Genomic DNA, 16,699 nt, shown 5'->3' on the forward strand with positions numbered 1-16,699 from the left:
AAGCTAGTACAAGTCCCACAATGCTCAGGTTGGAGCTAGTCACAAAAAGACTGGAAAGCAGAGGGGAGAAAGTCCACCCCATCCACTGACTTGGGAGCTGGGCTGTGAAACCCTTCACAATAGGATTTGAATACATGGAGATTGATGTATGCATCAAGGTGGTAGTGGTGGGGTGTTAACTGAAGAAAGCTATGTCCCTGCCTGAAATGCCACCATCCGGTTGCTCCTGGGCTGGATTCTTCAGAAGAAACCAGGAGTCTCAAGGGAGACACTCTCCTGATTTCTGAAAATCCCTGAGCCTGAGAAGGAGTGGTGGGATGGGAATGTGGGTGACCTGGGGACCTGACACTTGTGACTGTCTGAACAGAACCTACTGTCAGAGCAGAAGCAGAAAGCACACTGCTGTTTAGGGCTTGGAAAGAAAGCAGTTCTAGAAAAACACAGGATGTGTGTGGTGTTGCCAGGACAAGGGCCCGGCAGGCCCGGCAGGGTCTAAGCTGCCCCTGGACTTCCTACTGGACTGCGGAACAAATACACCTACTGCTCATCTCAGGGTGAGATGTTATCACTTGTGATCAAGAGCACAGGCTGGTAGAATGTTCACATCTGTGAGCACACAAAGCTGCACACATCACACATGCATGCATCCAGAGGCCATCCAGATCCACACACTGCCTGGAAGTTGCAAGGCTCCAGATCTAGAAGGGGACCCAGTGGTGAACAGCACTTAAATTAGAATTTGCAGAGTGGCTCTAGAATCTCACTGGATGTGGCATGTGAGGTAACAACTACTCCCACATCTCAGACCATGGAGCAGTGAGGCACAGCCACGCCTGACACTGTGGCTTGAGTGCACGCAGTTAATAAATGAGTCTGCCAGGAGCACTCATATATAGATGTGGGTAGTGTGAGAGGCCTTCAGGTCACCAAGTGCACTGACCTTCAAAGGGACTGAGGCAGCTCTCAGAAACCCTTGGCTAGTGCTCAAAAGAGCGGTTAAGACAAAAACCCAACCCTTCCCCTCTAGCCTTCTCCTATATCAAGCAAGCCTGCACTACCCAAAAACCTATCACCAGCTGTCTTTAGCAGAGCTACACCCGAATAATGCCACCATTATACCCTAGAAAAAAGTTCTTGAAAAGTATCCAGCCCCAGGTACTATGAAACAGTAATGGAAAACAGACTAGTAAACAAAGAGGAAGGCATGCAGGCAGTACTCAAACTGCCCGGAGCCATCACACTGTCAGATGCCCCCAGGCCACCTACCTGCTGGTGATGCTGTTATTCTTCTCCTTCAGGGTGAGCTCTCGCTGCTGTAGCTCAACCACGAACCTAGAAAGGTCCTCTGGAGTCCTGATGGGTAAAGAAGACACACTTAGTTCCTTCTCTCCCCAGAAATGGGCCACATTGTGCACACAAAACAGAAAACCAAAAGCCACACCATCCACTGTCAATTCAGAGGTCTGTGGAAGTTCACTCTGCAGCCCAAGTACAGAGTAGCAAGTACTCACAGCACGCAGGTCCAAGCACCTCAGTGGAGGGTGGATAGACTACTTTCAAAATAAGCCTTACTGACTCCTAAATGGAGGTTACTCAGTTGAAGACCCAAATTCAGTTCCCAGAAGTCATGTTTAGAACTCAGTGGGTAAAAAGACACTTGGCACCAAGACTGAGAACCAGAGTTCAATCCCTAGGCTCCACATGAAAGGACAGAACCAATTCCAGAGTTGTCCTCTGAGCCTCACATGCACACACACATGCACACATACAACTAATTAAACAAAATGGAATTAAACATATTAAGAGCATACAAAGCCAGATGTGATGGCACCTGCTCCGTGCTGAGATGGACACAGGTGTATACCTAGGGCTTCCTGGCCAGCCTTACTTACTTGGTGAGTCTCTGACCAACGAGAGACTCTTACCTAAAACACATGTTGGATGGCATCAAGGAACAACACCCAAGCTTGACCTCTGGCATCTAAATGTGTATGTACCCAGGCATGCACACAAGAGCTTTAACTTTATTCTCGCTCTAAAAATAGGAAGACTATATAACAGTACCAGTGTGCCTAGGAAATAAGATGCACAGAGCACTAGCCACGGCCTGGCACAAAGGCAGGGCTCAGATGACCTCACCCGGCTAGCTGCTTCTGCAGATCAGGCAGCAAAAGGAAAGAGCAGCAGTGGGTTGCTATGCATGTACATGCTTCCCAGCTCTCCAAAATGCTCTACTCACCTATCAGTCTACCATAACAGACCTGGTCTTTTTGTTTCAATTTTCAGTGAGAAAACTGACAGCCAGATACCGCCTGGGTGCACCCATGAGTGTGAGTAGACTCGAGGTGGGCCTGGTCATGTGACTGGTGCACAGCAGGATGCATACTCTGAATTTCATGGTGTTTTTAAGAACAGTGTGAACATGCCCAGATACACATGAGGGCAGATGGTGACGCTGGGTCTGCTTTCCTCATCAACTGTGGCCACAGTGAGCACAAGGCACACTGAAGTCACTACCCACTTATTTGGGAATTCCTACAGCTTCACCCAAAAAGGCAGGCTCTAACTGTGTGATTGTGTGATAAAAGGTTTGAGCCCAGATGCACAGAAAGCACCTGAGACACCCCACATACCTGTATGCTCACACTGTACTCTCGGGCTTTAGGTCAGTCTGGGAGAGCACAAAAAACGGACACTGAGCCAGGAAAAGGTTGCTACCTCAAAGACCTACAATCCTCATGAGCAGGACACTGGGTAGTCCTGGGTGCAAATGAGCTACCAATCCAATTGTTCACTGTGCAATGGACTGAACTCTGACCTTACTACAGCCCTGTGTAAGGGGCCGGAAAGACAGCCCAGTGGTAGAGTACTTGCCTAGTAGGCATATGTTCTAACCCCAACACCAAAGACAAATACATGGAGAACCTCTCTCCTTCCCCCCCTCTGCAACATGAGGTCATAAAAAAGCAACCACTGAGAGGCGGAGGATGAACATTCACCAGCACTGGGCCATCCACTTGTAGACCCATGAAAAGTCAGTTCCGGTCCCCAAGGCCTCACCTGTGGATCATCTGGTGATCCAAGGAGGCTAAAAAGTTGTTCTTGACAAAAGGCCAAACAAGTGTGCCAGGCAAAGGACGTGCAAAGAAAGAGCCAGGCACGAACTGACTGTGGCTGAGTTACATACATAAGAGTAAATAGTATGTTTATTCCTTTATTCATAGACTGTGCCCTAGTGGAAAATGTGACGCAGTGAACTGTGCTTGCCCAAACTGGTGGGGACAATCGAACTGGGGGGGGGGGGGGTGTCTTCTATGCACTGTGTGAATTCCTAAAGAGAATCCGCAGTACATATGTATAAATAAATCCCTCCCGAGACAATAAAGGCAACAGGGAGAAAGGCGCCACGAACACCAGCTCAGAGCAGGGCACTAGCTTTCCGCTGTCAGCCTGGCATGAGCCCTGGCACCAGGCTGAAGAGCATAGGATGAAGGGCACTCGAGAGAGTTGGGGTGGGGAGCAATCCTTAAGAAGCCCTGGGAAGATGAGGTGGTGGTGGCACACACCTTTAATTGCTGTACTGGGAGGTGGGAGGGCACAGAGACCAGCAGACAGCTTGACCCCACAGGAAGTGAGGGTAGGTGGCAACTGTGCTACCTATGTGGAGCCTCGTAGGCATGGGAGAGGGCTTTCGAGAGCTGTGGAATCACGGGGACTCATCCACAGGCGCGGTCTTCGCCTTGTCCACAGCCCGTGGACCGCCAGGTGCTGGCCGAGTAAGCGTCTGTGCTTCAGGAGCCTCCTGACCTGTGTGCTAAAGCTGCTCGGAGATGCTCCCGGCACTCGAGGGATTAGCAAAATGCTTTCAACTACAAGGCGTCCCACAGAGTGCCACTTTGGCCTAAAAATACCACTGCCTGTCCGGTCCAGCGAGCGTGACACTCGCACTTCACAACTACAAAGTGGAAGGCACTCAGGGTCTCTGGGGCCTCCAACACATGGATGACAGGGGAGTGACAGTTCCAACTGCAGCCCAAGCTGTGGCATCTGCTGCCGAACAACCGTGGCTTCAGCTGCGCAGCCTTTCATGGTCTGACGGGGGCTCTCGGGGAGAGGTCTCTTTGTTCTGTGAACAGCTGAATTGTGACACAAACTCAGCTGCAGGCACAGAATGCCGGCGGCCTGAGCCCGCTAGTTTATTTCTGAGGCAAAGACAGTTCCAGCCCCAACCATGGCTATTTTGAGTTCTAATAGCAGGTGCCATGGCTCTCACTGAAGCTATAAGTGCTGGTTTCACAATGTCTGAAAGACACCCAATCCCGAGGATACCAATGTCGAGAATGAATGAAGTGGCAGCAGCCACAGACCCAATTAGCAAACGCCAGGCCATGAGCTCTCTTCCAAGGTGCCATTCTCTCCAGAGAATAGGAAGCTACAGGGCTGAGACTATGGTCCAAAACTGCAGGGACTGGGCTTCAGCCAGGGCCCAATCGAAAAGGAAGTAGAAGGAGGGAACACGGCCTTCCCCTACCCCTATGGAGCTGGGTTTATTGTTCTTGCAAAAAGTATGCCAAGTCCAGAGCAGAACACATTAGACAGCAAAAACTTCTGCTAAAAGCTGAAAGGATGGGCACTCACAGCTATGGAGACTCCAAATCAGATTTCTCCAGCTGATGTAGGTCTGCAGGCCTGGGACTGATAAGCCACTGTACGGAGGGTCCAGGACATGGGGACAAGCACACATCACGCTAAGTCAGCACTGCAGAGCAGCTGTGGGCTGTGCCAAGCACTACAGAGCTACCTACAGTGGCCACGCCTGCTGCCCACAGCTCTAAGGCCACCCAGCAGTGTTGGATTATCAGGTTCTAAGGCCACAGCCACTAAGGATTCTAGAGACAGTCAAGAGAAACAAGTCTGTCTTGTTGTTGGAGCTCAGGACCACCCTATGGCAGCCTGACCATGAAGTGGGCAATTATGACTCATCTACCCTCCAAAGCTACCAGTTCAAAGCATGTAAAGGGAGGGACAGTTCCTCTTCCTAAGGAAGTCAAAGCAGGGCCGGCTGCTGTCTCAGACAGAGGTTTGCCACAGCAGCAAAGGACCACAGCAGCCCTTGTCACATGACATCCCTCCTCCTTTTTGGAAATGAGGTCACACAGATGGCCAGGTCAGGAAGGGACAGGAAGACAGATGCTGTTCCAGTTTACAGCTGTTACCACATTCCCTCCTCTGGCCCCTCATGTCCCTTCCCAGGGCTGCTTCTCCTGTGGTGTGCACACACAGCTCTCCTGTCACTTTAGGTGTCCTGTCTTTTACTGAGAGCCTCGCCACCTCACCCTGCTGCTCAGGGTCCTGCTTACACCATTGCCCTTCCCCAGCCCAAAGCCCAGACTCACACACTCCAAGCCATCTTTCTCCATCAGGTAAGAGCGTCCCAAGAGGGATTCACCTTAGACTCTGTTCTGACTCTTCACTGCAGAGACCCCAAACAGATAGTGAATGAAAACCCATGAGCGCTTTCTAGAAAAATATTCCCAGCAAAGTTCTGCCTGAATCTGAAGTCAAGATACTGGATTTAAAAGCTCAGTGCTGGGCTGGAGAGATGGCTCAGCGGTTAAGAGCACCGACTGCTCTTCCAAAGGTTGTGAGTTCAAATCCCAGCAACCACGTGGTGGCTCACAACCATCCATAATGGGATCTGATGCCCTCCTCTGGTGAGTCTGAAGACAGCTACAGTGTATTTACATATAATAGATAAATCTTTAAAAAATAAACAAACAAGCATACCAAAAAAAAAAAAAAAAAAAAGCTCAGTGCTGGGCTGAAGGTGTGGCAGATTATGCCTGCTCACACAAGCCAGGCCTGGGACTCCATGCCCAAACACTGGAAAAAACAAAAGCAGGCTCAATGTTACTGGCCAAATTACAGTCTACCTAGATGATGAAATCTAGATGAAAATATAAATATATAAATATAAAATGTAAATATATACATATGTACACATACGTACACACATATGAATGAAAGACCTACAAAAATGCATTACTTCATAAGAGAGAAGCAGAATGTGTGAATACACTGTGTTATTTGAATAAACCAAAAATTAAGCATAGCTGTGTTGGCCTGCATATATAAGGGTGTAGGGGCCAAAGGAAAAAGCAGAAGTGGCTTCCTGTAGGGGTGAAAAAAATAACCAGGAAACTTACCTCCAAGTGTTTGTAAGCTTTTTAAATATTGTTAAATTACATTTATTTGTTTATTAGGGGGTTGTGTGACATAGCACACATGTGTAGGCCAAAGGACAACTTCCACCATGTAGATCTTAGGAATCAAACACAGGTCACCAAGCTTAGTGGCAGATGCCTTCACATGCCGAGCCAGTTCACCCATTTCTTCTTAAATATCTTGTACCATGAAAATAAATTCAATGATAGGTAACCAATGGCTACTTATTTCAAAGTTTAGCTCTTAACCTTATGGAGCAAGTGCTATCTAAAAATCTTAAAAAAAAAAAAGCAAACATGCCCTTCCCATGACAAATTAACACATGGAAATCCAACTATAACCATTTATAACCAAGCAATCAGACCATTCTTAAATGAGGTTCAGCTACATATAACAAATCACTTGCATTACAAATGAGGCCATTACAGGAGTATTGGAGAAATCTGGGGGGGGGGGGGGTGTAACGAGTGCATGAGCTAGCTGAGAGTAGGGCTTCCTATCTAAATACTCAAGGCTTGTGATTCGATCCTTAAAGTTGCTTAAAAGAGAAATCAAAAATCTATGTACCTAAGTTATTTAGTGGAGGGGGTGGGAGAACAGGGTCTTACTATCTAGTCCTGGCTAACCTGGAACTCACCATGCAGACCAGGCTAGCCTTGAACTCACAGAGACTGACTGCCTCTACTTCCCAAGTGACAGAACCAGGCTGAAAATCATCAAGAGTCAGGCTGGTGGGCAGATAACAGAGAGGAAGGAAGGCTGCCACCAAACCAAAGGTCAGCTCTGACTCAGCACGGTACCTGTGAGGACTGACAGGCTCTGTGGAGGAGGGAGCAGCCTCCTATCAGGATGGTAGCTTAGCCTGTGGTCAGGAGGCTGAAGCAAGAGGATTCCAATCACGTTCCATGCCAGCCTGACATACACAAACCAAGGCCCTGTCCCCAACACATCTAGGAGTGCTGTGTGTAGCTCATCCTGAGACCATGGCTACTGTCCTGACAGAACGTGTACCATCCAGAGTCACAGACACTCACTACCTGCTGGGGCTGATGATCACTGGGACAAAACCAATGTGTAAAATGTTTCCTTTATGAGCACAGTGATAGTCCAGCCAGGAAAAGGGACTAAAGTAAGGTGATCACTTGACAAGCCATTTAGGAACAGTCTCTAGGAGGGTGGCTCTGAGGCTAGGACAATGGCTAATGGGTAAAGTGATTCACTAAGGCTGGATGGCTGGAGCTTGACTCCCCAGGACCACATAATAGCCAGACACAGTGGCACCCACATCTGTTATCCCAGCACTCCTACAGAAATACAACAGGCAGAAACAGAGAATGCCCAAAAGCAAGTGAGCACACATAAGAATGAAATTTCAAAAATACCTCCTACCACAAAACTTGGAAGCTTGCTTCAGGACAGTCATGAGTTCTGGGTCAGCCTGGGCTATACAGTGAGACCTGACTCAGAAGCAAACACAAAGCAAGGACATGGCTCGGTTGTCCCACTGCTTGCCCGGCATGAATGAAGCCTTAAGTTCCATTGCATAAACCTGGCCTAATGCCATGAAGTCATTTGTAACTACACAGAGAGTTCACAGCCAGTCTAGACCATATAAGATCCTTTTCTTTCTTTTTTTTTTTTTTTATTTTTTAATTTTTTAAATCACAACTAACCCTAGACAGCTCAGGAAGAGCTAACCAAGAGTGCTTGTCCTGCTGTGTCTAGTTGACCCAGCAGCCTGAATCCACCTCTGAGCAACTAAGGAGGTGTGGGAGAACAGCTCTGCTGGGTGGCTAATGCCCCTTCTTCATGGAGCAGAATAAATGGCCGGTGGCCATGGCATCTGGAGGCCAGCAGCAAGACAGCACACTTCCTAAGAAGGCCCATGGCACCAGGGTCCACTGCTGCCACTTTTAAGTAACCCAATGCCCTGCAGCAATCCCATACCAGCCACCTAATGTCCACATCCCATTCAACTGTCCATAGTCGGAAACACAGCTTAACTGCCTCAGGGAAATGAGTTCCACGCGTCCCCAGACACATGTAAATAAAATGAAGAATTTTCAAATTTACAGTTGCTGCCTCCAAATTCTTTCTCCCAGCTCAGGAAGGATTAAAAGGACTTCAAAGCAGCCTGGGTTCCAATTAAGCCAGTGTGACCACCCCAGGGATGCTGGAATATTCCTCTGATTAACAAGAGGAGTTCTTTGAACTGTTCACACTAAAAAAAGCTCTCAGAAGCTCTCAAACAAATGCCTCAATTCCTCTCCTGCATCCTGCTCTGAAAGAGCTGGTCGGCTGATGCTATAACATCCAAAACTCTGGCCCCAAACAAACTTCAGGGAGGGAGAGGCATGAAGCACATCCCACACATCCTGAAGAGTGCATGCACTCCTCACAATGTCCACATCCAGGAATGTAGACAAGAGTGGGAGGGACTGACAGGTCTCCATCAGCCTAGGAACAAGCCAAATTTGCCTGCCTCCCCATAGAGGACCCAAAATGACCTCAGCATGGAAAACTTACCTACACTGGATAGTGGTGTCTACGGACAAAATAGTAGGTGAGACAAGCTGTGTCCTCTACAGGTGTTCCACTGTGGGCAGTGGATGTGTGGTCAGAAGTGGACTTATTTGGACGCTGATCAGACTTCAGGGAGGTTGGCTTATCAACCTGTTCCACTCTTTTTTTTTTTTTTTTTTAAAGATTTATTTATTTATTATATGTAAGTACACTGTAGCTGTCTTCAGACACTCCAGAAGAGGGCATCAGATCTCATTACGGGTGGTTGTGAGCCACCATGTGGTTGCTGGGATTTGAACTTTGGTCCTTCGGAAGAGCAGTCGGGTGCTCTTACCCACTGAGCCATCTCACCAGCCCCTGTTCCACTCTTGACAGGACTTTCAATATTAAACAGAAGGGGAGGGAACCTCCTATAATAAATTTAGAACTCCCGACCCACTCACCTACCTACCAGAACTTCTCTCAGAGAGGGAAGAGTGAATTAAAAATCAAGTGCACCTGGCTTCCAGGGAAACAATCAAACGCATCGGCTGAACAAAGGACTTGGTGGATGCAGAGGCTCAGAGAGGCGCCATCATTAGTGAGGTGCTCACTTTGAACTCACTGAACAGCAAATGGAAGAGAAGGTCTCAGAACTTTGGAGAAGCAACGGCTCCATCCACACAGAGCCGAGCTGTGAGCCCAGATTGCTCGCTAGCTTGCTGTGTGGCCCTAGGCTAGTTATTTTGCCTTTCTGAACTCTGGTTTAATCTAGCCCAGCTATAAGTGAGAGGAATAAGCTAGACAGCTACATCCTGACTTATGATACTCGCTCCAGAAACTAAAACATGCCTCAGATTTTCATCCCTATGGCCATGAGAGTGAAGAGAAAACAGAAACCGTAGCACTCAGAAGCAAGAACGCAGGCAGACAAGAAAGCAGGACCACATTCCCACAGCAGAAGTGCTCAAAGGAAGTCTAGGCTGCAAGGAACAGGAAGCTTGGCACAAGGCCTGTGCCAGGTGACATATTAGAGAACAAATGGCCGACAGCTTAGGCTGGGATGTGGTCACATGTGTTAAAACAGTGGTTCTCAACATGTGGGTCGTGACGCCTTTGGAGGTGGCATATCAGATATCCTACATATCCAATATTTATATTATAATTTATAACAGTAGCAAAATTACAGTAATGAAGTAGCAATGAAAATGACCTTATGGTTGGGGGTCATCACAACATGAGGAAGTACATTATACAACATTAGGAACAACATTAGGAAGGTTGAGAACCACTCCTCTAGATGAATCCCTGGGATGGAATTCAAGTTGTTAGGCTTAAAAGCAAGCACTTTTACTTGACAAACCATCAAGTCAACCCTAAGATGTGTAAGAGAGCACACATGAACGTGTTTGTGCATGCATGTGTGAGTATATGTACAAGCACAGGTGTGAAGGTGACCATAGAAGCCAAAGGAGAGTATCGGATTCCTTGGAGCTTCAAGCCAGATTTACAGGCTGTTCTGAAGTGCTTCGTGTGAGAGCTGGGAATGAAACTCTAGTTCTCTGCAAGAGTAACAACTGCCCTAAACCACTGAGCCATCTCCTCAACCCCTAAGACTTATGATTTTTATTCATAGCCAAGCAATAGTGGCACATGCCTTTAATTCCGTCACTTGGGAGGCCAGGCTGGTCTACACAGGGAGTTCCACAAGAGCCAGAGCTACACAGAGAAACCCTGTCTCAAAACAAAGCAAAACAGAAGATTATCTGTCTATTCATTTATTTCTGAATTTATTTAGAAAGTGTGTGTGTGTGTGTGTGTGTGTACATGTCACACAACCTGTGTGGGTTTATGTGCACCACCTGGTTCCATCTTCAGTACCACAAAAAAGGGTTGGGGGAAGATGAGCAAGGACCAGCAGGACATGGCTTTGAGTTGAATTATATCATTAATTCTCTCAAGATCCTCTGGAGGATGGAGTGCAGAGCTAGAAAATACACACATGGAGGCAGGAGGCTTGGGACAATGCATTGAAAGGACTGCTTATATATTTGGTGTCAGAGCACTGTGGTGGCTGGAGGCAGCATGCCTTGAGACAAGCTGTAAGGCACCCTAGGACTCTCAGTAGGAAGTTACAGCCTTGGTGCCTAAAGTCCCTTGGTCTCCGGAGAACTCTCATGCCTCCTTGTGGAAAGCTTCCTCCACCACCCCAGGTTGGCGATGTAGCTGCATTGGCAGAGCGCTTACCAACCAAGTACCCACACCAGGACAGGCCCCAAACACTGAGAAAAGTTTGTTCTGTGAGCCCAGCACTCTAGTCTGTGCCTATAACCCCAGTATTCAAGAAGTTAAAGCTGGAGGGTAATTTGAGGCCAACCTAAGCTACATAACAAGTTCCAGACAAGCTTAAATTGCAAAGCAAAACTGTTTTTTTTTAAGGCAACAGAGATCTAAGGATGTTGCCACCTTCACAGGAAGGAGAACTACATGCTTAGGTCCCAGCCTGTGGCAGCTGCTCACCCCTCAGCCTCCCGCAGACTCAGCTCAAGCCCAGATGGGTTCCTGACAAAGCCTGTGTGAGCAATCTGCAAGCCCTTACTGTGAAAGCACAAACCCTGAGTGTGAGCCCTTAGTACCCATGCAAAAGGCCAAGTGTAGCCATGCAAGCCTTTAACCCAGCACGGAGCAAAGATGACAAAACTCTGCTGGGTGAGCCCATCCTACCTCCAGATTCAGTGAGAGACCCAGGGCTCCTTAGTTCTGTCAACATGGAACAAACCAAAGACACCAGGGAGGTCACGAACCTCAACTGAGGAACTGGCTATCAGGATTGGCCTATGGGCATATCTTGGGACATTGTCTTGACTGCTAACTGATGTGGGAAGCCCCAGTCCACTGTGGGTGGTGCCATCCCTAGAGGGGTGGTCCTAAGATATGTAAGAAAGCAGAAGCAAGCTGTTCACGTCATGAAAGCAAACCAGTAAGCAGCATTCCTCCATGGTATCCACTTCAGTTCCTACTTCCAAGGTCCCGCCCTCACTTCCCTCAAGGATAGACTATTACCTGCAAACCAAAAAAAACTTTTCCTCCCCAAAGTTGATTTGGGTCATGATATTTATCACAACTGAAAGCAAACTAGAACAGACCCTACTATTAAAGAACAAAGGAGGGAATGACAGAGCAAGCCCGCCCCCCCCCCCAGCATCCTCCTCTGCCCCCATACACACGCATGCACACACAAGTATGCACTTATAACTGCACGAGCATGTACCACACACAGAGACAGACAGACAGACAGAGGAGATAGGCTTAGTGCTGTGTCCTATGGCACCTGCTCCTACAGTCCTAGACACTCAGGCTGAGCCCTTAGGAGAATGGCGTCTGAGCTCCAGAATCCACTGCTCCTGCTGTGGAGCCCTGTCCTCTGAGCAGTACCTGGGTAACAGCCATCACCACCTTCATGAGAATAGCTGTGACCTCCTACACGGAACTTCCACCTGAGATCCCAGCCATTTTCTCCTGCAACCCCTCCCAGCTGTGTGGACTCTGCCCCAGCTACACAAGATGCTTGTGGTCTCTGGGTCTCAGGGGGTAGAGTCCACTAAGTGTAGAAGAGTAACTGAAAGGGGCACCCCATCTCTGCAGCTATCTCTACACCTCCTATCTGCTCAGTATTCATTATTTTCCTGAGCTCTTCTGGTCCACTGGGTGCTCTTCTTTCATAGAACTCTCTTCCTGTCTCTATCTTTCCTCTGGGAATACTCAGTGGAGGGTGCTGCTTCTGAAGTCTCCCCTCATACAGCTCCCATGTCCACCAAGTTCCTGGATCTGTTTTGTCAATGAATCACCAACGTGCAGCTTCCTCAGTGTTCTAGTTTCATATCTATACTCTGATGAAACCCTGACAAAAGCAATTTAGGAAGGAAGGGTTTACCTTACTTACAACTCCAGGCTAAGATCCATCATTGAAGGAAAGTCAAGGCAGGAACGTAAAGTCACATGCACCATCAAGAGCAAAGAATAAACACCTAGATCTGGATCCATGCCTGCCTGCCTGCTTGTTCTCAGCTAGTATTTTCCTCTTTAAACTGTTCTGGATCCCCAGCCTAGAGACTGCTGCTGACCACAATGTGCTGGGACTTCCTATACCAATTAACAATGAAGGCAGTCCCTCAGAGAGGTGTCTATAGTCAAACCTGTTCTAGGTAAATCTTCCCTAAGACTCTCCTCCCAGGCAATTTTGGGTCGCATCAAGCTGACAGTTAACACTAACAAGCACACTTGGATACAGAGTGAGCCTGTAGACTCGCCCTACAGCAGGGGGAGCTTAGAGGCCCAGGTTAGTGCACCATGATGACCTCCTCCATACAGCCAGAGTCTTTAAAAGAAATACTTTCATTTCCTTGGAGGATGACAGCTGGCTGGCCAGATTTAATGCCAAGTGAGATGGAGACTAGTAACCTCAGCATCAGCCATGTGAGATGGAGACTAGTAACCTCAGCATCAGCCATGTGAGATGAGACTAGTAACCTCAGCATCAGCCATGTGAGATGAGACTAGTAACCTCAGCATCAGCCATGTGAGATGGAGACTAGTAACCTCAGCATCAGCCATGTGAGATGGAGACTAGTAACCTCAGCATCAGCCATGTGAGATGAGACTAGTAACCTCAGCATCAGCCATGTGAGATGGAGACTAGTAACCTCAGCATCAGCCATGTGAGATGAGACTAGTAACCTCAGCATCAGCCATGTGAGATGAGACTAGTAACCTCAGCATCAGCCATGTGAGATGAGACTAGTAACCTCAGCATCAGCCATGTGAGATGGAGACTAGTAACCTCAGCATCAGCCATGTCCAAGCTCACCTCATCATGTACCAGGGCACCAACCACAGGGACTGGAGGCCTCACTCTCTGCCTGGCACCTTCTCTCTGCCAGGCTGAGTGTACGGCAGCCCCACTATTACATTAGAGGCTCCAGGACTCTGTTACTTTTATAAACTCACAGTTTCTGTTACAAATCACTCGTACTTGCCCTGTTCATAGCCCACCTGGAGGTGTGTGACCGCAGCTCCTGAGCACAGCTGAAAGCCACATGTCATAAACTGAGCTGGCTCTTGGCTTCCCCTTCTCCTAAATTAGCATTCAGTTCTCTCAAGTCAGCAATGTCCATCCCCATCTCTCCTACAAACCAGCCTCACTTTGTCCCTTGCCACATGAGCATTCCTTTCTAAGACAAACTTCCTTCAGTTTGGAAACTGAGTGTCAGGAAGATAAAAAGACATATACAATAGACAGACAGACAGACACACACACACACAAAGCTAGGCATGGGGGCTGGTGAGTTGACTCCACAGTTAAGAGCACGGTTACTTTTCTAGAGGTCTAGCACCCACATGGCAGCTCACAACCATCTGTAACTCCAAGTCCAGGAGATCTGATCCCTCTTCTGTCCTCCTTGGACATAGGACACACACATGCTGCATATACATACATGCAGGCAAAACATCCATACACATAAAATAATAACACAAAATTAAATAAAAATAAAGTCTGAGAGAAAAAAACAGCAACTAAGCATAGTATCACATGCTTATGAATCCAGGGCTGAGGAGCAGGGGCAGAAAGATCTCTGAGGCTCGCTGGCAGGCCAGGCTAATCACCAAATCCCAGGCCAGTGAGACTGTGTCTGGAAAGGACAGAAAGCATTAGTAGACAACAGCAGCTAAGATGTGCCGTGGCCTCCACAAGCACATGCATTTGTGTGAGCACACAGAAATGTACTGCACATGTTCCCAGGATCTAAAACAGACACTCGCACAGCAAAAGAAGATTGAGTAGAGCAACAAATACCAAGTCAATACACACAGGCTGTTTCTCATACGCACACGAGAACTGGGTGGATGCGCCTCAGACCTGTCCACAATGTTCTGTAAAAATAAAAATGGCGAGACCCTGGCCAGGTTCACTGTATCTCTTCATTTGACAATCCTTGGTATATTTCCGGAATGTTCTGCCTCACCCAACTGTTGTACACCAAGACTTTCTGTAGAAAAATGATGTTCATCCATTCTGATGAATTACATGCTGACCTCCATTTCTTTCAAACAGGATTAATCGCTAGACATACAATGCTGTCTAATTTTCTAATTGCCTTCTTATATCTCTGCTTTTGATGCCAGAGGAAAGCCAGTTTCCTCCTCATTCACATCACTGCTATAAGTCTGCCTCAGACCCACCATTTGAACACCATCTGCCGTCTCCAGACTGTCCTACTGTACTCTCAATCCCGATGGGAGGCTGTGGGCAAACATGGTCAGAGTCAACATCTTCCCCCATGGAAGACCAAGCCTGCTCGTACTCGCGGGAAGGACACACCACTGCTTGAACCAGAGACTCTGGGCAAGAACTTCCAATAGCATCCAGACTTCTAGACTGCTCTTCAGTGAAGAGCCACATGGTTCCATGAGACCATCAACCCAGATGAGACCCAGTAAGAACTAATTACACAGAACTGAGTTAACTACAGAGAGAAGACCATAAGTGGGCAAGAGAGACCATCTGTGGGCAATGTTTTTATATGTTCTAAATACGGAAAGAAGCAATTCCTTCTTATACTTTTAAACCTACAACAGTTTAGAGTCTGTTCTTCCCTGAGGTCCTCAGATTCAGAAACCTCCCTGACCTCCCTTTACATGGCAGGATGGCTGATAGCTATTAGATCAGGAACCTGATTAGATCCCTCCTGCAGGCTGGACAGATGGCTCAGAGGTTAAGAGCAGTAGCTGGTCTTCCAGAGATCTGGGTTCAATTCCCAGCATCCACATGACAGCTCACAACTGTCTGTAATGCCACTTCCCGGGGATCTGACGCCCTCTCACACACATACAAGCAGGCAAAACACCAATGCACATAAAAATAAATATAACTTTAAAATAAAACTCTCCTGCACTGGGAGATGGCTCTCTGGGGAAGGGGTGAAAGGTGTTAGAGGAATAATGCCTAAGTCTCTAATCCAAGCACACCTCTGGAGAGATGGAAGGTAGACGCAGAATGCCCAAGATCTCACAGGCACTCAATCTGAGGTTCCCAGAGGTGATGACCCTGTTTCAAACAAGGTGTCAGGCAAGGACATCTGAAGCTGTTCTCTGCCTCCACATGCTTGGTCTAAAGTGCACATCCACACAGACATGAGAATATGACCATTCTACACAAAGGAATATAAAATAAATCAATAAAAGGTGTAAAACACACAGAAAAGACACTCACAAAAGAGCACAAACCACTCAGAACATTGAAGATTGACACTAGGGAATCAGTCACTGAGCAGATACGATTAAAATCCCAAACAGACAGCACTTCATACCCACTAGAATAATTACATAATTGCCTTTTAAAAAAAAGAATAAAATACACAGCCTTGATGAGCTGATGTGAAGCATATGGAATCTCGAGGCTACAAGAGGAACACCAAGCCAGCGACCTCACTGGAAACCCACATGGCCATTCGCACACGTCAAGCACACCCTGACTAACTGGCCCTGCAATTTCACTCTTAGGCTCCAGCTTAGGTGAAGGCTGTAAATCCATACACAACAAGATGAAGGTATCCATGTCACATTCCCAACAGGAACCAGATGCAGTCCTCATGTCCCTGCAACAGACCACAAGAAGGAATGACCCCTGATGTGCCCCAAAATATGCTTCATCAGAAAAGCATCATGTTGAGCAAAGCCAGGGCCAGGAAGATGATGAAGCTAGAGCATCACCAGCACAGATAGGCCCAGACCATATCTCCAGGCCCCATCTTACAGTTACCAGGAACAGAGACCAGCCTCCGATTCTGCCCCAGGAAAAAGAAGAAGCCATCAAAGGCAGGAACAGCACATTTCCCTGATTTACAATTCTGGAAGAGAGGAAACTGATCGGTGGAAACAGAACTGAGAACAGTGCTGTCTCCCGGGGGCAGGA

At 47.6% G+C, this 16,699-nt stretch overlaps 1 protein-coding gene across 5 annotated transcripts in view; it reads right to left on the reverse strand.

Moving 5' to 3' along the window:
• Mad1l1 (MAD1 mitotic arrest deficient 1-like 1) overlaps positions 1-16,699 on the reverse strand; it is a 312,920-nt gene that overhangs the window by 251,543 nt on the left and 44,678 nt on the right. For 4 of the 5 annotated variants that reach the window (NR_152617.1, NM_001359025.1, NM_010752.3 and 1 more), the window contains exon 10: positions 1,267-1,353. Coding sequence is in view for 3 of the 5 variants with exons in the window: in NM_001359025.1 (NP_001345954.1) it covers positions 1,267-1,353 (87 nt within the window). In the remaining 2 variants the exon portion in view is untranslated. Of the gene's footprint in view, positions 1-1,266; positions 1,354-2,239; positions 2,330-16,699 lie in introns of those variants that run through there. The other variant, XM_017320695.2, reaches the window with a different exon arrangement.

The sequence above is a fragment of the Mus musculus genome, chromosome 5 (assembly GCF_000001635.26).
Source record: "Mus musculus strain C57BL/6J chromosome 5, GRCm38.p6 C57BL/6J".
In the NCBI taxonomy this organism is placed as follows: domain Eukaryota; kingdom Metazoa; phylum Chordata; class Mammalia; order Rodentia; family Muridae; genus Mus; species Mus musculus.